This window comes from Protopterus annectens, chromosome 6.part1 (genome assembly GCF_019279795.1).
Source record: "Protopterus annectens isolate FY-2018-M chromosome 6.part1, PAN1.0, whole genome shotgun sequence".
Taxonomy (NCBI): Eukaryota; Metazoa; Chordata; order Ceratodontiformes; family Protopteridae; genus Protopterus; species Protopterus annectens.
This window is the reverse complement of record NC_056738.1, coordinates 481,870,086-481,895,284: the sequence shown is the minus strand read 5'-3', so window position 1 is coordinate 481,895,284 and position 25,199 is coordinate 481,870,086. Positions and strand designations below refer to the sequence as shown.

The following is a 25,199-nucleotide window of genomic DNA, read 5'->3' as shown; positions in this document are numbered from 1 at the left end:
AAAAACTCACGCTACCTACTTTTGAGCCAGCTTTCTCAGCTGACTTAAAGTTTATATCATGTAAGACTGCCCTGCTGCTAGCAATCACTTCAGCTAGAAGAGTTTCAGAACTTCAGGCACTAATGGCAGTGGAGCCTTTCCTCATTTTTCATCAAGACAGAGTTTCTCTATGAACTAACCCCTCCTTTATGCCTAAGGTTGTATCCAGTGTGGCTCTAAATCAAACCATCAATTTACCCACCTTCTTTCCAAATCCGCAGAACAAAGGAGAAAGACTCCTGCATTCCTTGGACATTCACAGGCAGCTACGTTACCACTTGGATAAAACTAAGTTTTTCAGAAAATTTGACCAGCTTTTTGTATCCTATGCTACAACATCACAAGGAAAGGCTATCTCAAAACAAACCATTTCCAAATGGATAGGACATTGCATACGTTTTTTGCTACACCCACCATGGAAAACCAGTTCCTGCTTCCATAAGGCCCCACTCTACCAGGGCAGCAGCTACATCTACAGCCTTCCTCAGGGGGGTGCCAACCAAGGATATTCTGGAAGCTGCAACTTGGAGTTCAGTACACACCTTCACCAAACACTACCACTTACCACTTTACTTTAAGACTAGAGCTGGCTTCGCCACTGCAGTTTTGCAGGGCCTTCTAGCCTCCTCTATCCCTGTTTGACTCCACCGCCCATCCTTAGCTTTGGGATTCTACCCAAGTGTGATGACTGCAGCAGGGTAACACGATGAACATAGTACAGTTTTGTACCTACCATAAATGTAGATGTTCGAGTGTATACCCTGCTGCAGTCCAGGTTGCCCTCCCTCCATCCCCTCTATACTAGCTGACCTTATCTCTACCATTCTAGTCTATACTACCTCTGTGGTGTATTTGCTTGTGCCTACGGGTTTTGTTTTATTTTTTCCATTTAGCTATATATATATATATATATATATATATATATATATATATATATATATATATATATATTGCCTACCTATTAGGGGCACCTGACATCTGGGGCAAGAAAAACTGAAGAAAATGGCATCGGATGCCTCTGATATACCCCTGGCGCTCTGACGTCAGGGAAGAAGCGACAGCAACTGACGCCGGACCAAGACTTTGGAATTCGTGCCGACTGCGGGACCGCCTGATGGCAGGATAACCCAAGTGTGATGTCTGCAGCAGGGTATACACTTGAACATCTACATTTATGGTAGGTACAAAACTGTACTTTCAGGAGCCAAACAAAGAAAATTTCCTTCACTGAAAGGTTGTAAACTTACAAAACTGCCATTGAGAATTGTTAAGGACAGGAAAGGCAGTGAAGGACATGAAACTTGGATTTGTATGGATTCCTCAACGATGTTCACTTCTGTATTGAATGTGCTGACAGTGTTACTCTAGAATGATTATTACAGTAGTGCACCTTACCAGATCCATTTCTGTAAACAGTGTTTAGCGTATGTAACACTACATATTCTCCCAACCTGATTTTAGTATAGTTATTATGAACTCTGGGTCTCAAATAAAATGAGGCAAAAGCAGTTTGCTGAAACAGACTAAGCAACTTCCAGTGCTGCACCTGATCGGTTAAGCAAATACACTTTTGGTGATATACAAGAACAAGTGATAAATGTAAGGGAATGGAGATTTTTTAAAATAAAAAAGTCACACCCCCCCTCAACACAAAGATACACATACACCTGTTAACCCTTATCCCCTTCTGGTCTATTCATTCCTTCTCGCTTCTGGAATTGAAAGACACGGAAGCAAGCAATGAGGACTATAGACAGTGGCTGTCATCATATAGGAGATTAGATTGTTTCCTTTTTCATACTTCTTTCAGCTGGCAAGCTCAGAACAGTGGTTGGCTATGCCACACTGATATAATCAGCATTTCTTTACACTCGTAATGCTCATCTGGACGTCTGTAGTGCATGCACTTTTTGGCCAGGCTTTCATTCCAGCATCCCTATTCACTAAAGCACATAACTTGAGTCTTCCTGCAAGCAGTACTACTGAGCCTTGAACCACCTCCTTGTCCCTGGATTTGTGAGCTGATGTTGGCCATTCATTTACATCTCTTTTTGGGCAGCTTCTCCAGCACCTAAGCAGCTGCTTAAAACTGGGTCACCTGAGGCATTGTCAAGGATTCATCCCACTACATTACAAAGATGACAGAGGGAGGGGAGACTTTTCAGTAAACAGAATAATGTTTACACATGTAATAACTTTCCGCAGAAAATATAGAGGCATTGTGAGTGGATGAAGGAGTCTTTTTCTGTTAAAAGTGTTACTAAGACCATGTTACTGTTATAAGGTGAGAATAAACATTAATGTCTTACAGCTTTTTCTGTTTGTTTTTGTGGCATTTAGTGTGGTGATGAGTCATCTGAAGAAGAGGAAGGAGAGGTAGACAGTGAAGTTGAATTTCCTCGGAGACAGAGGTAAGTGGTATCTTTAGCAGCATGCCTGCTAAGTGGCAAAAAATATTTAATTTGCCTTAAAGAAATATATGGCTAAAGTCATGTAAAGGCACATCTTGATGGTTGCATTGTAATGTAGATGTTCTTCGTGTTTCACTGTTGCAGTCATTACATTTGGGTTATCTGCTTGCAGGTAGCCCTCAGTCAGCCTGATTAACAAAGTCTTGGGTCCTGCGTCAGTTGCTGTCCCTTCTTCCATGGCTTCAGGTCATCAGGGGTATAAAACATCCAGCCGACGCCATTACATCAGTCTTTCTTGCCGTGCGGTGCTCGAAGCAGAAGCAGTTGGCAAGTGCCGGTAGGCCGACTCATGAAATTTTCATTTTCGAGTTTCAGAACCGAAGTCTTCAACTAAAGCTAAGTACCCCATTGGGGAAACTGTTTCTTGCTCCCCACCAATGTCAGTAAAAGTTAATAATTGCATTACTTGTGGAAAGCAAATACATCATAAAGATTTTCATTCGTACTGTATTCCTTGCCTGGGCCCTAACCACAACGTACCTTGCTGTCAGTTTTGTGCTTTATTTAATCAGCGCACTGTCTGTCGTCAATATATTTTCACCTCTAAATATTTCAGTTCTCGGTTTAATTATCCAGAAATGTCATTAGTTAGCCATCCGACTACCGGGATTCTGAAAAAATGCAAATATAAAGACAGAGACAGGCTGCCGAGGTCCAAAACTGCCATCGGCGCTTCTCCTAAGCCAGTCGCCAGTTCGCCAGTACTCAGTGAGGCGCTTTCGCAGCCCCTGATACCCGCTACTTCTGATTCTCAGGCCTCAGTGTGCCACGAGATGCTTCAACTATGGAACCCGCGGATGTCTCTACCTTGAATGGGTCCAGAGCCACTGTGCAGGCACCGGCCTCTGAGGGTATATTCAGGCTTACGGACTTGCATATTAAAATGACGCTCCTTATTTACTTAGGCCTAAATTTCGATCTATGCCTAAAAAAACGATGCCCAGGCCACATGCTCAGGCCTCTAGGCCTAAAAAACAAATGATAAGAATGGCTGAAGATCTAATAACTCTAATCAGGGGTAGCCAACCCCCCTCCCAAGAGGCCTAGGACTGAAGTTGATTATGAATCTTCTGATCAGGATTCTGTTGTTTCTGATTCTTCTGATGATCTGGATTTGCCCTTATCTACTTATGAAGATTCAGATGCAGAGGACTCCATTCCCTCTGCTTCTCCTCCTGAGGATTTTTCTTTTGGGGAAACCTTACATACTCTAAGGGAGCATTTCCACTGAGAAAGCCAGGATTTTTCTGATTCAAAAAAGCGGCATAGGAATTTCCTTCTCCTACCTCAGCACCTCAGCATAGGCCTTTAGGTATTCCTCCTATACTTGACATTGTTGATGATGCTTTTTTAGAATCTAGTTTGGCCCCTGATTCCCTGCCTCCTGCTCCCAGAAAACCTGACAGATACTACAGGGTCCCTGAGTCCCACAAGTTCCTTTTTAAAAATCCTATTGCAGATCCAGAAACTATTTCACAGGGGCCCAAGGGCATTAAGGCTTCTACTGCTAAAAATCCTACCACTTCTGATAGAGACTCCAGGGCGCTGGATAGATGGGGTAAGAAGGTTTACACTTCTGCATCCTTGGCCATTAGGGCTTTAAACTGCCACTTTCATATGTTAAAGTATAAGCAACATGTTTTTGGACTGCTTAAACAGAAAATTATGTTGATTCCTGACTGTGTGGAAAATAAAGAATTACATGATATAATGCATTCTGCTGAACAAGTTGGAAAACATATTTTGCAATGTGGTTTTGATTCATTAGAGGCCTCTTGCAGGGCTGCTGTTACTGGGTCTGTGCTCAGAAGGCATGCTTGGCTTAAGGAGCAATCTTTGCCTGATCATGCTGAAGCTAAATTGTTGGATGCTCCTTTAAATCAGGTCCACCTGTTTGGCAACAAGTCTGAGGAAGTTCTTAAAAAGATGGAAGATAAAGCTACTTCTATGCAAACTGTTAATGATTTTTAACAAGTTCAGCCTCCTAGATTTAGTAGGCACTGGCCCTCTAAGAATTGGTCCTTTCCAGCCACTTCCAGGTCCTCTCAAGCCAAACCCAGACACAGCATAAACCCCAGGTTTCAGTCCCAGGGGATACACAGAACTAAGCAGTGGGGGGCCTCCACTTCCAAATCTGGGAATAATAAGACTCCCCCCTAAGGTAAACTGTCTCAGTGACTTCCTTTTAAAATTTCCAAGCACTTATCAACTGACTGCCCCTTTGGGGGGAAAGATTGCTCTTCATGCAAAGAATTGGGAACTCATTACCCAGGACAAATGGGTTTTAAATATAGTGTCCCAGGGATACAGATTTCACTTCCACACATTGCCAACTCCAAGCGGGTGGCCGGACCTACCCCCAAATCAGTGGGCAGAGGCCCAAAAACAAGTACTTTCTCTCTTAAGCATGGGGGCTATTCATCTGGTACCAGAAGAGGAAAAGGGACAAGGTTTCTACTCGAGACTTTTCCTTGTACCCAGAAAAGACAATTCATGGCATCCAATCCTGGACCTGTCTACTCTAAATACCTTTTTGGAGATTCCAAAATTCAAGATGCTGACTCTTCACCAATTACATGCTATGCTAGGCAAAGATGCCTGGTTGGCAACAATAGATTTAAAAGAGGCATACCTGCACATCCCAATCAGGGAATCTTGCAGAAGATACCTACGCTTCAAAGCAGGCTACACGCACTATAAGTTCTTTGCACTGCCCTTTGGCTTATCTACTGCACCCAGGATATTCACAAAGTGCCTAGCTCTTGTTATTGCATTTTGCAGGCAAAGAAATATTCAAATATACCCTTACCTGGATGATTGTCTAATTCAGGCAGAAAGCCACAACATACCTTTGAATCATCTGGCCTTTGTACAAAGAGTTCTAACTTGTCTGGGGTACACCATAAACGAAAATAAATCACACCTGGTACCCTGTCAACAAATTATATTCCTGGGAGCAAGCTTGAATAGAACTTCCCAGATGGCTTACCTCATACCAGAGAAACAAATTCATTTGACAACCTACTTCAAACAAGTGGCCACAAAAACCCTGATATCTGCAAGACAAATACTGCAAGCCTTGGGGTTCATGGCCTCCTGCATTCTTCTAATTCCATATGCAAGACTGCATATGAGGAAACTACAGTAGTATCTAAAAAGCCTATGGTGTTAACATTCTCAATACCTAGAAACAATGATTCCTGTCATACCTTGCCTACGCCTATAGTTCCTTTGGTGGGCAGAGGCCTGCCACCAAAACAAGGGACTACCTTTCATACCTAACAGATGCATCAGACTATGCATGGGGGGCTCACCTGGCAGGGAATTGCATTCAGGGCAAATGGTACCCAAGTCAAATGCACCTGCATATCAATCAAAAAGAAATGTTAGCTGTACACAATGCTCTGACAGCCTTCAAGGATCACTTTCTTCCAGGACAACTAATGGTAAAGACGGACAACACCACTGTTATGTGGTACATAAACAAGCAGGGGGGATACACATTCTTACCCCCTCTGCAGACTAGCCATGGCATTGTGGAACACAGCCTTGAGCTACCAAGTGCACCTACAAGCTCAATTCCTGCCAGGAAAATTAAATACTCTGGCAGACGAACTAAGCAGAAAACTCATGGACCCACACGAGTGGAAACTGGAACCAAAGATTTTCAACATGTTGACAAGCAGGTGGGGGAGCCCAGATGTAGACCTGTTTGCCTCTTCCCAGAACTGCCAATTGGACACATTTTGCACAAGGACTCCCCACAAACAAGATTGGAAGGTGGATGCTCTGTCCTTCAGCTGGAAAAACCTATCAGTCTATGCCTTCCCCCCTCTGCCTCTGTTCTCCAATGTACTACTAAAAATCAAACAGGACAAACTAAGGATGATTTTGATTGCTCCAGACTAGCCGTGCCAACACTCGTACCCCCTCCTGCGCAGTGTGTCATGGTTATCTCCATGGCACCTGCCTCAGATTCCTTCCCTGCTTGTCAGCAGGCAGATTCTGCACCCTCAGCTTCTAACACTGAACCTTGCAGCCTGGCTAATTACTTAATCTCTCCTTTACCATCCCTCAGCAAACCTGTGATGGATATAATTTTAGAGGCAAGGAGGCCTAGTACTAGAAAATCTCATGCTGAAAAATGGAAAAGATTCTGTGCCTGGAACCAATCTCAAGGAATGATAACAGCAGCACCCAATTTACCTCAGATTTTACAATACTTAACTGAGATGCTTCACAAGAGCCTGTCTTTTTCTTCCATTAAAATCCACGCCTCAGCCATTTCAGCTCATTATAACACAGAACCTCCCCTCTTCTCTCACCCACTGCTCAAGTAGTTTCTCAGAGGAGCCAAAAATTTGAGATCACCCAGGAGAGCTCCAACCCCAGCCTGGGACCTTAACTTTGTCTTGGAGAAATTCACTCTACCTCCTTTTGAGTCAGCTGCTACTGCAGACTTAAAATTTCTTTCTTGGAAAACAGCTTTCCTTTCAGCAATCACTTCAGCTAGAAGGGTATCTGAATTACAGGCCCTTATGGCAGTGGAGCCTTTCATCATCTTTCATGCAGACAGGGTGTCCCTCAGAACCAATCCATCCTTCATGCCCAAGGCAGTATCCAGTGTGGCTCTTAATCAGTCCATTCATTTGCCAACCTTCTTTCCCAATCCACAGAATAAAGGGGAATGGATACTGCATTCCTTAGATGTGCACAGACAACTTAGATTCTACTTGGATAGGACTAAACCTCAAAGGAAATCTGAACAACTGTTGGTGGCATTTGCTGCAGGGGCAGAGGGGAAAGCTATTTCAAAGCAAACCATTTCTAAATGGATAAGCCATTGCATTCATTTCTGCTATAAGCATCATGGAAAACCTATCCTCCAGGGGATCAGACCTCACTCCACCAGGGCTGCATCTACCTTTACAGCCTTTCTCAGAGGCATCCCTACCAGGGACATCTTAGAAGCTGCTACCTGAAGTTCTGTACATACTTTCACCAAGCATTATCGTTTGCCAATTTTCTCTAAATCCAGAGCTGGCGTTGCCACTGCAGTCTTGCAGGGCCTTATAGCTGGCCCTAATGCTATCCAAATTCCCCCGCCCAACCATAGCTTTAGGAATCTACCCAAATGTCATGACTGCAACAGTGAAACACGAAGAACATAGTACAGTTGTGTACACTTAACATAAATGTAGATGGTCGAGTGTATTCACTGTTGCAGTCCTGGTTACCCTCCCTCTAGCCCCCTAACTTCTTTTGACTATACCTCTACTTTCCTTTACTATGCTTAAAAGCCTTTTTGGTGTATTTGTTTTTTTGTTGGAGGTATATCTTTGTACTTTTATATTTAATTGCTTCCCATTAGGGGGGCACCTGACATCTGGGGCAAGAAAAACTGATTTATTGGCGTCAGCTGCATGTTTTATACCCCTGACGACCTGACTTCATGGAAGAAGGGACAGCAACCGACGCAGGACCCAAGACTTTGTAAATCAGGCCGACTGAGGGCTACCTGCAAGAAGATAACCCAAATGTAATGACTGCAATAGTGAATACACTCTAACATCTACATTTATGGTAAGTGTACACAGCTGTACTTTATAGAATGGAACGTCTTTAAATGAAGTTCATCCCACCTTGTGGAGGTAGTGTATACTGTAAATTTCTTCTGTGATGTCAGAATTGCTCCTTTTGGCTGGAGAATTGGTCATCATTTTTTTCTGTAATCTGTTTAGGCTTTTTGTATTCTTCAGTGTTTTAGTTCCTTACACTCTGTTGTTATGCTGGGCCAGCTCCATGGCTCATATGTTTGAAGCCCTGATTATTATCCAGTCATACTGATTTCAAGTAGAGGTACTTGAGGAAGTGACCTGAGAGAGGAATGATGCCCTTATAGCTTGAGTGTTTCCTTGCAGAAGACAAGGACAGATTCAAGAGGGGGGTGCAGTTCATCCAGCAAGAAGTGCTTAACTCTGTATCCATGGTACATATATCTGGAAGCTTATGTCTGTATTTGTAGATGAAGTATAGTAGGCATTACTTACACTGTGGATGCTGGCCATCACAGGGAAAGGGGAGTAAGCATTAAGAACACTTCCAATTTGTGATGCCCAGGCAACACCTGACTACTGCTCCCTCCTCCCCCCACCAGATGAACATAAAATTAGAATGCCACGTGGTATTCTCTCCAGAAAGATCTTTAAGGAATTGGGTTTACTAACTGGTCATGCTTGTAAGGAGTCAAAAGTCTTATTAGATTAGGAGTGAAAATGCAGCAGAACCAAGATTTAACTTCAGAAATTCTTGCTAGAAGAGCATCATTCACTGATACATACCTTGTACGACTCGTGACCAGGTGGATCATGCATCATAGTCTGTTACCCTTTTCCCTTGTTCATTGCTTCCCAGATCCCAGAGAAACAGGACTCACCAGCTTGTACCAAGTCTACCTTCAGAACAGGATTCATTAAAAATTAGAAAAAGTCATTAATTACACCTAGATCTCCAGCATGTTATGCAATCCTTTTTCTTGTAGAGGTAGAAATGCCTTCAGGACCACTTAGGCAATTCAGATATTTTCCCCACTATAGGACAACACCAAGAGAAGTTCACAGGCCATTAGGTGATGACATCAATGTGTTCCAGTGTTGGTGGAGAACTTTTCTTTCCTCAGTTCAAAAACACCATTTCGTTAAGCCACTCCAATGGTGTAGAGGTATAAAGACTTGCATGTGGCCCAAGCGACCCAGATTCGATTGGCGGCTCAGGCAACTGATGAAGTGGCAGGGAAGAATGGATATTACTATCCCAGGGGCGCTCATGGTGTCAGTCCCTAGTGGAGGCTGGAGAGGGCACATGGTAGACATGCCTGCAGATGGGGTTGAAAGGGCAGAGACGTGACTGAGCTGCTGTAGAGGTAGGGAAATATGCAGCATGCCTCCATTGCACCTCCCCCTCAAGCTAAACCATGGGCTTGAGTATGGGAGGGGGGACTGAAAAAGGTAGGGCATAAGTACAATCTCCCCCATGGATGCACAGATGAGCCAAGCCCCTGGATGCCTTGTTCGTGACCATCCCCAGCAATATATACACCAAATTAAGTCTAGGGGTAGGCTTCAGCAGCTGGTTGACCCAGCACAGACAGGGTGCCATGCTGGTGTAATGATGAGCAGTGGAAGAGGGGAGCCAACAAAAAAACATAACTTTTCTTTATGTAGTACTGGTGTGAAAAAAAGATGTTGCTTTTGCACCCTGTGCTTGAGTAGTTAATAGTTCCAGTAATAATTGGCAAAAGCAAGTATTTGATAAAGGAGGTTTAATAAATTGTGTCAGGTGAGAATATTAGTAGTTTCAGTTTACAGTACAGTGGGACATTTTTTATGTAGTGGTGAATATATAATTTTCTTCCACTGCAAATTGGAAGCATTATTGCATCACTTGTGTGATTGAAAATTATTTCTTTGAGGGACAGAAGTGTCAATTTAGTTTCACCAATATGCTGTTTAACTTACTGCTAGTTTGGTTTTGTATGCAACATTTAAACATTCGGGTATTAGTAGTTTTGTAGATATTTACCAGGAATGTGGTTAAAATGAGCATTGAACAGACTAGCCAAAGCAACCAAAAAGACTTTTAAACATGTTAGCAACCTAATACATTAATCAATGTATTAGCTGCTCCAGTCAAGGAGAACCATACATCATACTCCATGGGGAGCAGCTATCAGATTTGAAACATAATGGTTATGTTCTGGCTTGACCCTAAGGGATTAAATGTAAAGATGCTATGATAGAGATCTTAGTGGTTGATCATTTCAAAAGAGCTTTATCAATCGTCATTAAGAATTGGGTGTGTCTGACAGGCCCACAGGATACCAACAGCTTTGTAACACTGATTGAGAGAATTTTACGTTATGTGAGTGTGTATAAGGAGGTGTCTATCAAAACTGTTGGTAAGTCAGTAAGTAAAAGGAAGGGGACTGCGTCCTTTGTACTCTGCTTTAAATGTCGGAAGAGATGAACGTCACTCAGTACTGTGAAGAGGATACCAAAATTGAAATTCCTGTTGAGACCAGAAAGGAAGATGGGGGCAAAGAGGCCATAGACTATAACCAAGCAGTGACCCACCTGCTCAAATCAGCCTTTATTCTACCACCACGACATGAATGAAATGCATAATTAGAATGGAGGGACAGGAGCTGCAAGAGTTGCTTGACAATGGAAGTATTCTCACTCTGGTAAAATCTCATATCTGTAAAAGGAAGGTAAACTCACCAAAGTCAGTATAAGTCATATGCATCCACAGGGAAAGAGACTGCGGTTCCGGTTGCCTAAGTGGAAGTACAGATCCAGTTTAAGAGAGTCCTGTTAAAAACCTAAGCAGATACTCATGATTTGCATCAAAGCAATGTGATACTGGAGACAGGCTGTACTTCTGTGTGTGGAAGTGACAGAGAAGGCTACAGCTGCACTGGGAGGGTACTGCATAATGCAGAGTCCCAGGTGAGAGGGCACTGCAAATCTTTAGTAGATGTACCATGATACTATCATAAGGATTGCAGCAAGTGATACCTCTAAAGTCAGGTAGAATTTACTGCAGGTAAGCGGCATGTACCATCAATAAGAAGTGACAGGGAGAGCATGGCACACTGAAGTGAATGATGTACAATGGGGGAGTCAACATTAGAGCTCTGTTTCTTTGCAGTGGATTACAGTTCATGCAGTAGTGTTACTCTCCTGCATAGCTTGCCTGTGAGATATATAGGCTTCCTGATATGTAATGTCCCCTCTGATTTGTGTTCTTTCCCCTTACTGATTATTGTTGTTTTAAGTGCAAACATTACAGAAGCAGCAAAAGGAAACTTTTAAGACTGTCTGCTACATTAGGTGGTACATTTAATATGTGTAACATGAACAGTGAGGATTTGTTAACTGGCTACACAACAGTATCCTGTTCCCCAAGTTGGTCTATATTCTGAATGGATCCCACGATGATCTTGAGATCTCTAGAAATTCTCTAACTTAGTGGTGGGGGCAGAAAGCTGAACAGCGTTAGGAACATTTCTGATGTTCATTGTGTTTCACTGTTGCAGTCATTACTCTTGGGTTATCCTGCTGGCAGGCTACCCGCAGTCGGCCAGAATTCCAAAGTCTAGGTCCGGCGTTGGCTGCTGTCACCTCTTCCCTAACGTCAGTGCGCCAGGGGTATAAAAGATGCAGCTGACGCCATTTTCTTCAGTCTTTCTTGCCACACGGTGCCCGAAGCAAAAGTAGTTCGCAAGTGCCTGTCGGCTGACTCCTGAGATTTTCAAAGTTGAATTTCAGAACCGAAGTCTTCATTAAAGCTAAGTACCCCATTAGGGAAACTTTTTTCTTGCTCCAGACCGATGTCAGAAAAAGTTAACAATTGTATTTCTTGTGGGAAGCAAATACCTCATAAGGATTTCCACTCTTACTGTATTCCTTGCCTAGGCCCTGATCACAATGTAGCTAGCTGTCGGTTTTGTGCTAGATTCAACCAACGCACTATAAAGCGTCAGTTCGATTTTGCATTTCATTACTTTGGCCGAAGATTTAATTATATAATGCCGGCGGAACAGCCGACAACCAGAGTTTACAAAAAGCGGAAGGACAAGGATAGACATCCGAGGTCCAAAACCGACGAAGCCTCTTCTAGGCCATTCACAGGTTCTCAGTGAGGTGCTTTCGCAGCCCCTGGCGCCCGCTACCTCAGAGCCACAGACCATTACCGACTCCCACGTGGAGCCGACTGGGCCTCTGGAAACTCAAGGTATTGGACACTCTGAAATCATTCCCTCAGATGGGTCTGGAGCCGCTGAGCAGGCATCGGCTTCTGAGGGTGTCTTCAGGCCTACACAACTATATGTTAAGCCATCCTCCGCTTCAAAGACAAGGACTAAAGCAGCTCTAAAGACAAAGAAACAAGTACAGCATTCTCCTATTCAGACTTCCATGCCTAAAAAACAGATGCTCAAAATGGCTGAAAACCTAATTACTTTAATCATGGGCTCCCATCCCCCTCCTGATAAGAGGCCTAGGCAAGAGACAGACTATGATTCCTCTGATCAGGTATCTATTTCCTCTGATTCCTCTTCTGAACAGGATTACTGTATGCTTCCCTATGAGGATTCTGATGCTGAAGAATCCATTCCTTCAGCCTCTCCTCCTGAGGACTATTCTTTTGGGGAAACACTGCATACTATGAGGGAGCATTTCCACTGGGAGAGCCAAGATTATTCTGAGTCTAAGAAAAGGCTCAGAGACTTCCTGCTTCTTCCTCAGCAAAGACCCCTTGCTATTCCACCTGTTTTAGACATTGTAGATGATGTATTTTCAGAGTCCGGATTGTCCCCTGACTCCTTACCCCCTGCACCTGCTAAGCCAGACAGATACTACAGGGTCCCGGATTCTCACAAATTCCTATATAAAAACCCCGCTGCTGACCCAGAAACTATATCTCAGGGTCCCAAGGGGGTTAAAGCTTCCACAGCTAAAAACCCTGTTCCCTCTGATAGTTATTCAAAGGCTCTAGACAGATGGGGGGGGAAGTTTACACTTCTGCCACCCAGGCTGTAAGGGCTTTAAATTGTCAATTTTATATGCTTAAATATCAGCAATATTTAATGTCGCTACTTAAACAGAAAATGTTGACGAATACTGAATGTTCAGAGAACAAGGAATTGCAGGATTTATCGCATGCAACTGAACAAGTGGGAAAACATACTTTGCAATGTGGTTATGATTCACTGGAGGCCTCTTACAAGGCCGCTGTTACAGGTTCTGTTATTAGAAGGCATGCTTGGTTAAAGGAACAAAATCTGCCTGATCATGTTAAAGCAAAATTATTAGATGCACCATTACAGCATGATACTTTGTTTGGTACTAAAGCAGAAGAGGTGTTGAAAAAAAATGGAGGATAAAGCAAAATCCATGCAGACAGTCAAGGATTTCTTACAGGTACAGCCACACAGGTTCAGCAGGAACTGGCCTTCTAAAAATTGGTCCTTTCCAGTCTCAGACAGACCACAGAGAGGCAGATACAGGTGTCCCAGAGGCAGATCTCAACCCCAAGGCTCATACAGGCCTAAACAATGGGGTGCTCCTACCTCTAAAAGCGGAGAAGACAAATCACAGCCTTACAGAAAACAGTCCCAATAACTTTCCTCTACCAGTTCCAAGCAGTTTTCTTTTGACAGCCCCCCTGGGGGGGAAACTAGCACTTTTTTTCATCAAATTGGCAAATGGTTACCCAAGACAAATGGGTTCTGAACATAGTGTCCCAAGGCTACAGGTTCCATTTTCACACTCTTCCAAGGTCAAAGGGCATGCCAGACCTGCTACACAATCAATGGGCAGAGGCATAAAAACAAATTACAGCCCTCATGGACATGAGGGCTATTCAGCAAGTACCACAACAAGAGCAGGGGCAAGGATTTTATTCCAGACTTTTCCTAGTACCTAGGAAGGCCAAAACCTGGAGACCAGTTCTGGACCTGTCTATACTAAATATGTTTCTGGAAGTCCCAAAATTCAAGATGTTGACTCTTCAGCAGCTACTGCCCATGCTGGGCAAGAGGGATTTGCTCGTAACTTTGGACCTCAAGGAGGCATACCTGCATGTCCCAATCAGACAATCTTGCAGAAGATACCTCAGATTCATAGCTGGCTCAATGCATTACCAATTCTCTGCACTGCCCTTTGGCTTATCTACTGTGCCCAGGGTCTTCACGAAATGCCTGGCACCAGTAATTGCGTTTTGCAGACAAAAAGGAATTCAGATATATCCCTACTTGGACGACTGCCTAATTCAAGCAGAGAACAAAGACATTCTTCTAAAGCATCTGGTGTTTGTAAAAAGATTACTAATTGCCCTAGGGTACACAGTAAACGAAAATAAATCAAAACTAGTGCCCTTTCAAGAGATAATATTCCTGGGTGCAAGCTTAAATACCACTGCCCAGATGGCTTATCTCACACCAGACAAGCAAAAACGACTGACTACTTACTTCAACAAATTGGCAACAAAAACCCACTTATCTGCAAGGAAAATCCTGCAGGCCTTGGGTTTCATGGCATCCTGCATTCTACTAATTCCATATGCCAGACTGCATATGAGGAAACTTCAGTGGTATCTGAAAAGTGTTTGGACTCAACATTGCCACAGCCTGGAGACAGTAATTGCACTCATTCCCTGCCTACAACAGGAGTTTCGATGGTGGGCAGAAGCCTGACACCACAACAAGGGTCTGCCATTCAGTTTACCCACAGCCAGACAGACACTGACAACGGATGCATCAGATTATGCCTGGGGGCCACATATGGCAGGAAAATGTATTCAGGGCACATGGCCTGCAAACCAGATGCATCTTCACATCAATCAAAAAGAGATGCTAGCTGTTCAAAATGCCCTGACAGTTTTCAAGGACCTGCTTCATCCAGGACAATTACTGATAAAGACAGACAACACTACGGTCATGTGGTACATAAACAAGCAGGGAGGTACTCATTCCTACCCCCTCTGCAGACAAGCAATGACCTTATGGGACACAGCATTGGCTTATCAAGTTCACCTGCAAGCACAATTCCTGCCAGGAAAAACAAATACTCTGGCAGACGAACTAAGCAGAAACCTCATGGATCCCCACGAATGGAAACTGGATCCACAAGTCTTCAGGATGATAATAAGGAAAATGGGGATGTCCAGACATAGATCTATTTGCCTCACCTCACAACTGTCAATTGAAAAGATTTTGCTCAAGGATTTACCACCAGCAAGCTTGGAAAGTGGACGCCCTATCATTCAGCTGGAAAAATCTAACAGTATATGCTTTTCCCCCACTACCTCTCCTTCCCAGAGTACTCCTCAAGGTCAGACAAGAGAAGCCAAAAATGATTCTGATTGCACCAGACTGGCCACGCCAGCACTGGTACCCAAACCTAAAGAGCTTGTCTCAAGGTCCAGCGTGGATATTGCCTCAAACTTCTCACTTGCTGACCCAACAAAACAATCAGATCCTGCATAGCCAACTCAGGACCTTAAATCTGGCAGCATGGCGAATACTGTAGCCATTCAGAAAAATCCTCTTTCAAAAGCTGTTATGGATGTTATCTTGGAGGCCAGGAGGTCCAGTACCAGAAAATCTTATGCAGAAAAATGGAAGAGAGTCTGTGCTTGGAACCAGGAACAAGGCATTGACACGTCTGCACCAAATATTCCTCAGATTTTACAAAACCTAACTGAGATGCTGAACAAAGGCCTTTCTTTCTCATCAATAAAGATTCATGCCTCTGCCATTTCTGCACATTACAATACGGAACCACCTATTTTTTCTCATCCTTTAATAAAACATTACCTCAGAGGGGCCAAAAACATCAGGCCTCCAGGGAGAGCACCAATTCCAGCCTGGGGCCTCAATTATGTTTTGGAAAAACTCACAATGCCTCCTTTCGAGCCATCATCAACAGCAGAAATTAAATTCTTATCCTGGAAAACAGCTCTGCTCCTATTCATAACCTCTGCAAGGCGAGTCTCGGAGTTACAAGCACTCATGGCTGTGGAACCTTTCATCATTTTTCATCAAGACAGGGTTTCTCTGAGGACAAACCCCACATTTATGCCTAAGGTGGTGTCCAGTGTGGCCCTCAATCAAACCATTCACTTGCCTACCTTTTACCCAAATCCACAGAACAAGGGTGAGAAAATTCTGCATTCTTTGGACATACACAGGCAGTTATGCTTCTACTTGGACAGAACTAAAGCTTTCAGAAAGACTGAGCAACTTTTAGTGTCATATGCTGCAGGATCACAAGGAAAGGCTATCTCAAAACAGACTATTTCTAAATGGATAGGCCATTGCATCCATTTCTGCTATTCTCAACATGGCAAATCAGTGCCTAAGGGCATTAGGCCTCATTCCACCAGAGCAGCAGCCACTTCAGCAGCCTTCCTCAGAGGAGTACCAACCAAAGAAATCTTAGAGGCTGCAACTTGGAGTTCAGTGCACACTTTTACAAAGCACTACCACTTGTCTCTCTACTCTAAGTCCAGAGCAGGCTTCGCCACTGCAGTTCTGCAGGGCCTCATAGCCTCTCCTAATCCAATTTAGCCCAGCCACCCATCCTCAGCTTTGGGATTCAACCACGAGTAATGACTGCAACAGTGAAACACGATGAACATAGTACAGTTGTGTACCTACCATAAATGTAGATGTTCGAGTGTATTCACTGTTGCAGTCCAGGTTACCCACCCACCATCCCCCTTCTCTTTGCTGGGACATATCTGCACTACTCTATCCTATACAGCCTTTTTGGTGTATTTGCTTTTAGATAGAGGAAATGTTATTTTTGTGTATGCATTTCTTATTTATATATTTTTCAGCCTACCAATTTGGGGCACCTGACATCGGGGGCAAGAAAAACTGAAGAAAATGGCTTCAGCTGCATCTTTTATACCCCTGGCGCACTGACGTCAGGGAAGAGGCGACAGCAGCTGACGCCGGACCTAGACTTTGGAATTCTGGCCGACTGCGGTTAGCCTGCCAGCAGGATAACCCAAGAGTAATGACTGCAACAGTGAATACACTCGAACATCTACATTTATGGTAGGTACACAACTGTACTTTTTCCAGTGATCTTGCCCCATATCAGAGAGCCGAATGACAATACGGCAACTCAGTGAATGACAGGAAACATCACCTTACAAACATCTGTCTGGACATGTAGACAAGAGAATGCCAGATGTTGTCTGACAGCAAGTTAACAGTAAGGTTGACACTTCCCTATGATGTTCCCTTTGCCAGTACCAAACCTTGTCAGTGATGTTAACAAGCAGCTGACAGGCATTCAGAAGGAGCGTTGTGAAACAGTGAAACAGCATATCCACACAAACAAAATGCAAAACAAATTCAACCAGTGCACAGACACCCTCTGTATTGCAGGAGGAAAGCAGTCTTGGTCCAAGTACAGTCATTGCATCATACATATTTGGAGCACTGGAAATGTATATCAGACCTTCAGCAAGGGGGAAGGGTAAATTTATATTGGAATGTTACACCTTCCACCTGGAAAAGACCATATTAACATATTAGCATATTAGAGACAAGGCTGACAACTTCAGTGTCACCAAGACAGATTATATAAGATGCCATTGACACTTTGTATAACAGTGTGTAGTCCAGACCCTACCATCCACCAAAACCATGAAGTAGAATATTGCCCATAGGGCACAGAAGACAAGAAATATCACAGCATCATGTCCTGCCTGACTGATGTATGTCAACAACTGAGCATGTCTGCCTCAAAGCAGGGTCAGCCATACTCCAAACTGTCATAACAAAGAACGTGGATGCACCCATCTACTACTGACTAGAACTTCCAACCTGGCCAGTTTCTGTTCCTTGGATGGCCTACTCTGCGATGAGACCTTCTTAGCTTCAGTCACAGTTTGTCAGCAGCTGTAAACCTTTTGTGGTAGAACTGGGGCATATACCAGTTACAGAATGGCATCACATGTATACTATAGCATGGACAAGAGAAGCATGTTCAGCTGCAGTCACATGTGGTGATTACTACATGTGCTTGCCAAGAACAAAGGGCTAGAATTAAAACCAAGGTATAGTCTAATGGAACTTGACAGAGTGGCGATGATCTCTGCCGAAAACCACAGCCTGGAAGCTACTGCAAAAGGATGTTTCTTCCAGTGTGGCAGATCTTATACAGGAAATATTTAAACACCACTTCACAGTTGAGTACACCAATGTAGGAGCAGCACTGCTTTTATTCATGTTACATACATTAGTATTACTGCCACCAGTGGAAGTCCAGGATGCTTTTGATGAAGTGGCTGCAATTGCACCAGAAAAATGTAGGGATGTTATTTTCTTTGAGTATAACTACATCCAGTTTCTCTCAGAAGGTGTAGTAAATGACCCATCACTCAGAAGCATATCCTACCACTGTTTCCCTTCAGCTAGTGGAGTGTACATGACTTTGTTGAAGAAGACCTTCTCAGGGTACAATATAAAACCAGGTCCAGCAATAGCACATATGCCTTACAGTACTGCTCAGCTGGCCAGATATTACTGTGCAGCAGCTATTGTTATAAAAGAAGCATGACTACTCTGATGAATAGCAGGAGGCTCTGCTAAATGGGTACAGCCTCATGCCTAAGAGGAGAGACATAGCTGTTAGGGGAACATCATGGGATAGCCCACAACTGCAAACTGCAGTGTATATGCACAGTGCTATCCCTTACACTACATTTCAGTAAGTTAATGAATAGTTCCTCCACACACCTCTGTTCCTCTGCATAATACTTCAGTGCTATGTCAGTCACCTGTGCACTCTAACAGTAGATGGCACTGGTAGTGCAGGGTCCTGTACAAACTCTGTAAAAGTCTGGTGATGGTTTGTTGTGGTTGGCATTCTGCTGCCTGCACTTTATTATGCTCTAGTTACTGTCAGCAGAATAAAAGTGTGACACAGTATCTCAGCACCTCTTTGGATTCCACCGAATATTTTTCAGTGAGAAGTATAGCATCAGAATACCATGACATCCAAAATTAATGTACAAAACTTTATTCTTGAGAGGCGCAGTGACCAGTGCAGGTCAGTATGCATTAATGTACTCTTCAGTTTCTGTTTCATCAGTATTTTAAACAGTAGTTCAACACCATGGGAAAACTGAGTGGATTGATATTTAATTCATTTTGTTAATCATGCATAAACCACTGATCTGCAGCTTTCTGTATTATTTATTTATAATAAGTTCAGCAAATGGCAAATAAATGAACTACACAACCAAATCATTTATATAAAAAATACTTTAAAAGGATAGAAAATGTCTTATTTTAAAACTTTAGTGTATTAGTTAAGGTGTTTATTTAGAAGTTCCACAAAGTGAAGCAAAATTCAAAATAACATTAATTTTCTGCTTAATCCAGACCAACTGTTCATCTTTTAAGTGTTTGCAAGTTTTCAAGAAAGGGGTGACTGCTGAGGCTCAACTGAGAAAAAAGTATACACCAAAAACTAATTTAGTAAACTACAACTGAATCTTGTAATCCCCAACAGCACTGAAGAACCCTTTTCTAACCCTCGTCTTCCATGGCATCAATGCTGACACTACACAAATTGAAAGACAAAGTGGGGAAAAGTCACATTACTTTTCAGTGGCAGGCAGAACTGAGTAGCACTACCACAGATTGATAAAACAGTCTGGACTTCAGTACTGATTCTGTTACCTTTGTGCTGAATTTCATATCTGTACTGCTACTTTTATAACAATTAGAATAGACAAAATGAACTTGGTTTAGTGCAGTTTTAATTGGTAATTTTTAGCAAGTAGATAAAGAATTTCTTATCCTTACAGAACTGCAGAAACGCCTCACTTCAGGCGCTCTGCATCTCACACTGTCATAGCTGTATTTGCACTGTAATGACTACCTGTTGGAATCAGTCTGCCTGTAGAAGAATATGGTTGTTCTCCCTGTAATATGTATTTCATTATTGCATATGTTTCTTGTGGCATATAGTAGTTCCCTTTCATGAAGATTAGGCTAACAGGTGTAAGCTGTCATACTGTGTATGGTGGGAGCACTCTTGCCGATCACGTGGCTTGTTATTATGCCACAAAATATCTCAATCAGAAGATCAGGAGTTTCTGTAGTTGATGTTCTTACTATATCGAATCTGAGTTGTCACAGATGCTGGCTTTGGTGTTTGGTTCCAGGACTTGAGATAAGAAAAAAGTTTAGGTCTTAGATGATCTTCTTCTTTAAATCACTGTTGCAGTAGTCTTTCCATATGGAACTTTTCCTGCCAAGGATATCATGCATCCAACCAGTCTGCAAAACTTCAGACACTTTCTTCATGCTGTACGTCCACCTTTAGTGCGAGTGGACTTGCCAGTATAAGAGGATCATACCATTCTTGCCAACACTCAGAATTTTCTTGTCAATAGTCTGCATTTGCAGACTCTTGCCAGCATTGAGTCTAGTATTTCTATATGAATGGCTTCAGTGCAGTAAGTAGTCCACTAGGGACCCTTCCTTTTTCTTTGCAGATTTTTTTTGTGAGAAAGCTTCATATGTGTGCCTGAAATCACAAGTGTGATCATGAGTGCCAAGTACAATGTAAGGACTTCCACTCTAGCTGTTTGTTTTGCTTATGGATAGAACACAACATCAAATCGTGTACTGTCAGTCATTCACCCCAAAGATGGTTTGAAATAGGCTAAATTCCCTTCATGCTTATTCAGGGGAAAAAAGATGTTTTCGGGACTTTGCATGTGAGATTTGACATCGACCTCCCGTTGGTTGGTCTGTAGCTGACAATCTTCATCAAGATGCATTTGCAGTCTCTGGACCATCTGTCCATTTCTCCTGAGCCCTGTAGGATGTCCCCTTTAGAGGTCATCATGGTCCAGGATACTAGCATGTCCGATCAGACTAAATGGTCAACTGAGTCAGCTGGTAAGGGAGATCTGAGAATAATACTGAGATTGAATGAGATATTCACCAACTCTTAGCAAGGGAGGATGTTGAAGACTCATTTATTCAGGTCTGTGGCTTCATCTCTGGAAACCATACTTGTGGACTTGCCTAAGATACACACCCAGAAAACTAAACATATCTCTCATCCTCCTCCCCTGCCCCTCCAGGGGTAAAAAGGCAAATGAAGATTGGTTTGACTTTACATAAGGTTTGTTTAAAGCTGTTCAGTCCTTTCAGTTTCTTTGTTTGTAACTTCTTATTACAATTTTACCCTAACTAAAAGGAAGGGAGTTCCATCTTCTTCTAAAGAAGAGAATTTTTCAGTTTCTGACAGTGAATGATTTGATTATGCCTCTCATATTCCCCCTCTCACTGGATGTGAATTTGAGACTGAGGGCATTTTATTTTGTGATTCTCAATTTGAGGATATTTCCTTTGGTAACACCACTGCTAAATTTTTTTTGCAAATGAGAGAGTAAAGAAGTTTCTGCCTTTTGGAAACGTTATGAACTGTTAAATATGGATACTTCTAAGACTGTTGCTGTACCTCCTGTTCTAGAGACTCTTGAAGATGCTTTCTCTGCTGTTTCAGTATCCCCCAGACTGTTAGCCCTTAGCCCTCAAGAAGGCTGACAGGTTTTATAGGGCTCCTGATGATCACAAGTACCTTTATAAGATTCCTTTGTTGACTGATGTCATTTCTTTGTATGCTAACAAACAAAGTTGAACCTTTCCTTCTTCTAACTCAATTCTCCAACAAAAAAGAAAGCAGAGCTCTTGATAGGTGTGGCAAAAAATGTGTATATTTCTGCCACCTTAGCCTTTAAAGTACATTAACTGCTGTGAATGCTGTCTCCAGGCAACTTCTATTGATATAATTATGAGAAGGTATGCTTGGATAACTGCAGTCCTTCCATGATGATGTTAAGGCTCAGTTGTTAAATGCTCCTCTGGACAAAAACTCCCTGCTTGGTAACTCTAATGCTGAAGTTTAAAAATGCTAAAAGGGAGAGGAAAACTTGTGCAGGGAGTCAAATGCTTTTCTTATCTCTAGTTCCTAAATTTCAGAGGAACTATCCTGTCAACCCAGGTCCATTTTTTCATAAACCTTTCAAATTTTGTCAGTAGAAATCTGGGAAAGGGTAGTTCAAAAGGAAATAGCAGTGATACTTCAAGAATAAATATAATGGGATTCAGCTCCCAAAGAAAAAACTTCTGACTGTCCTTGCCACTTACTTCCTCCTTCTTTTCCTCACTCTGGCCTTCTTGTGAAAATAGCAGGGAATATTTTTCTATGCCTTCCCTCATGGCAGGTAATTCTCTCAGACTCATTGGTTCAAAATACTGTACAACAGAGTTAAAAAGTACAACAGGCATCCCATCTCATTCCATTAGGTATTCCTCAGCCACCCAAAATATGAGATTCATCTTTTGCCTCACTTTGAGGTGCGGGGGGGGGGGGGGTATACATATATTCCCTCAGTTGAAATATTTTTGTGATTATTCAAAAATTCAGAAAGTTGACACTTCAAACTCTCTTCTCTACTTTCCTCTGAAGCTTTTTTGGTCATACTAGCCCTAGTCTAGTATGTTCCCCTGCAAGTACAGCAGTGCACGGCTTAAAGGAACAGTGATCCAAAAGTACAAAAGCCAGCACAAAATGTGTATAAGGTGTAACTTTATTAAAAAGTTAACACATACAGACCGGTTTCGGCATACATAAAAAGCCTTCCTCAGTGTAACTGAAAAAGAGACCAAGCACTCCTTATATACACACATGTATAACAAAGATCATTCATTGGCTGCACACAATTGCTCATTCAATCCAGGGGGAATCAAACCCCCAAGTTTAATTATCCATCTTTTTTCGTTATTATTAAGTGTATTGTGCCAACCAATTTGATTATTTGTCCCCCTTAATGATATCAATAACCGTGAATCTAAATGATGCTGAAGGATGAACAACCACATGTTTATATAATGCATTAGTAAGCCTTTTCAATTTAATGTCACTCATGTGCTGACTGATCCTGAACTTCACGGGCCTGGACGTCTAGCCCACATAAAAGGCCGAACATGAACAAGTGGCTAAATATATGACCCAATCAGAAGAGCTGTTAGCAAAAAATTTAATGTCATAAACATGACTAGTATTACGACTACTGAAAGTTTTTGTCTGATTGAGCCTATTACAATGCGCACAATGCCACAACTATAACACCCCTGAAGGACATATCCCATTAAGATGGATTGTTGAAGAGGTGCAACCATATGGGCTGCCACCTTATAGTGATTGAAGTGGGATGCCAAAGACCTACCCCTCCTAAAACCAAAACGACATTTGTCTCCAATGAGCATCCTAATCTTCTCATCTGCTTGTAAGATGTTCCAATTCTGTTGTACAACCTCACAAAAGACATTTGTGTTACGACCATAAGTGGTAATCATTCTGATGGGAGCTTGTTCAGAGGTAGGTTTATCGTTATATCGTAACAGCTCCTGTCTATCCATACCACTCACCTCCCTGCAAGCCATAGTAATCTCTCCAGGTTTATATCCACATTCCTTAAATCTCCTGACCATATCCCTCTTATGATGATTATGTTCATCCCTATCAGAGCAAATGCGTTTTATTCTCATTAACTGAGATTTCGGTATATTCTGGATGACATGTGGTGGGTGATGGCTGCTGGCATGGAGGAGGGAGTTGTATTCAGGAAATTTGCAAAACACCTGCATCTCCAAAGACCCATCAATGTTTTTGGTTATAAGAACATCCAAGAAAGTGATATGATTTGGATCCTGTGTGCAGGTAAACTCAATACCCCATTTGTTCCCGTTTAGGTATTCCACAAAGTCCTGTAAATACTCCAAGTCCCCTCTCCATACAAGCCAACAGTCATCCAAGTAACATCAGAGAATGATTACCACTTATGGTTGTAACACAAATGTCTTTTGTGATGTTGTACAACAGAACTGGAACATCTTACAAGCAGATGAGAAGATTAGGATGCTCATTGGAGACAAATGTCATTTTGGTTTTAGGAGGGGTTGGTCTTTGGCATCCCACTTCAATCACTATAAGGTTGCAGCCTATATGGTTGCACCTCTTCAACAATCCACTTTAATGGGAGATGTCCTTCAGGGTTGTTATAGTTGTGGCATTGTGCGCATTGTCATAGGCTCAATCAGACAAAAACTTTCAGTAGTCGTAATACTAGTTATGTTTATGACATTAAATTTGTTGCTAACAGCTCTTCTGATTGGGTCATGTATTTAGCCACTTGTTCGGCCTTTTATGTGGGCCAAATCTCCAGGCCCGTGAAGTTCAGGATCAGTCAGCACATGAGTGACATTAAATTGAAAAGGCTTACTAATGCATTATATAAACATGTGGTTGTTCATTCTTCAGCATCGTTTAGATTAACTGTTATTGATATCATTAAGGGGGACAGAAATAATAAAATTGGTTGGCACAATATACTTAATAATAAAGAAAAAAGATGGATAATTAAACTTGGGGGGTTTGATTCCCCCTGGATTGAATAAGCAATTGTGAGCAGCCAATGAATGATCTTTGTTATACATGTGTGTACATAAGGAGTGCTTGGTCTCTTTTTCAGCTATACTGAGGTAGGCTTTTTATGTATGCCGAAACCGGTCTGTATGTGTTAACTTTTTAATAAAGTTACACCTTATACACCTTTTGTGCTGGCTTTTGTACTTTTGTCATACTAGCCCTAAAGATACTTACTTACATATTCCCATTCCCAAAAAAACATAGATCATTTTTAAGATTTTTTTTTTGTCTTGGGATTTCATTATCAATTTATTTCTTTGCCTTTTGGACATTCTGCTGCACCATGGGTATTTACCAAATGCTTCGTTCCATTTATAGTCTGTTGCAAGCTTCAAAGCATACACTTATTTCCTTATGTGGACAATTGCTTGTTATCAGCTTCAAGAGTCTTTTTTTTAAAACACCTGTATTAAATTATCACTAAGACATGGGCATACATACAGTAACAGAAAATAAAACAAACCATATTAAAATGTTTTCTATTTGCATACATTATATGTGGTTTACTACCAAAATGTTTTAGATTGGTTAAGCGAACGCGGAAAGTCGAGCATTAGTCTGTCAACTTCTGTGTTGCCGACCGTTAGGATAT

General features: G+C 42.2%; 1 protein-coding gene across 1 annotated transcript in view; it reads left to right on the top strand.

Annotated features, from left to right (window-relative positions):
• MAP3K13 (mitogen-activated protein kinase kinase kinase 13) overlaps positions 1-25,199 on the top strand; it is a 1,545,737-nt gene that overhangs the window by 1,356,803 nt on the left and 163,735 nt on the right. Inside the window, exon 13 of the mRNA XM_044075937.1 lies at positions 2,380-2,450. Coding sequence (XP_043931872.1) covers positions 2,380-2,450 — 71 coding nt within the window. The remainder of the gene's footprint in view (positions 1-2,379; positions 2,451-25,199) is intronic.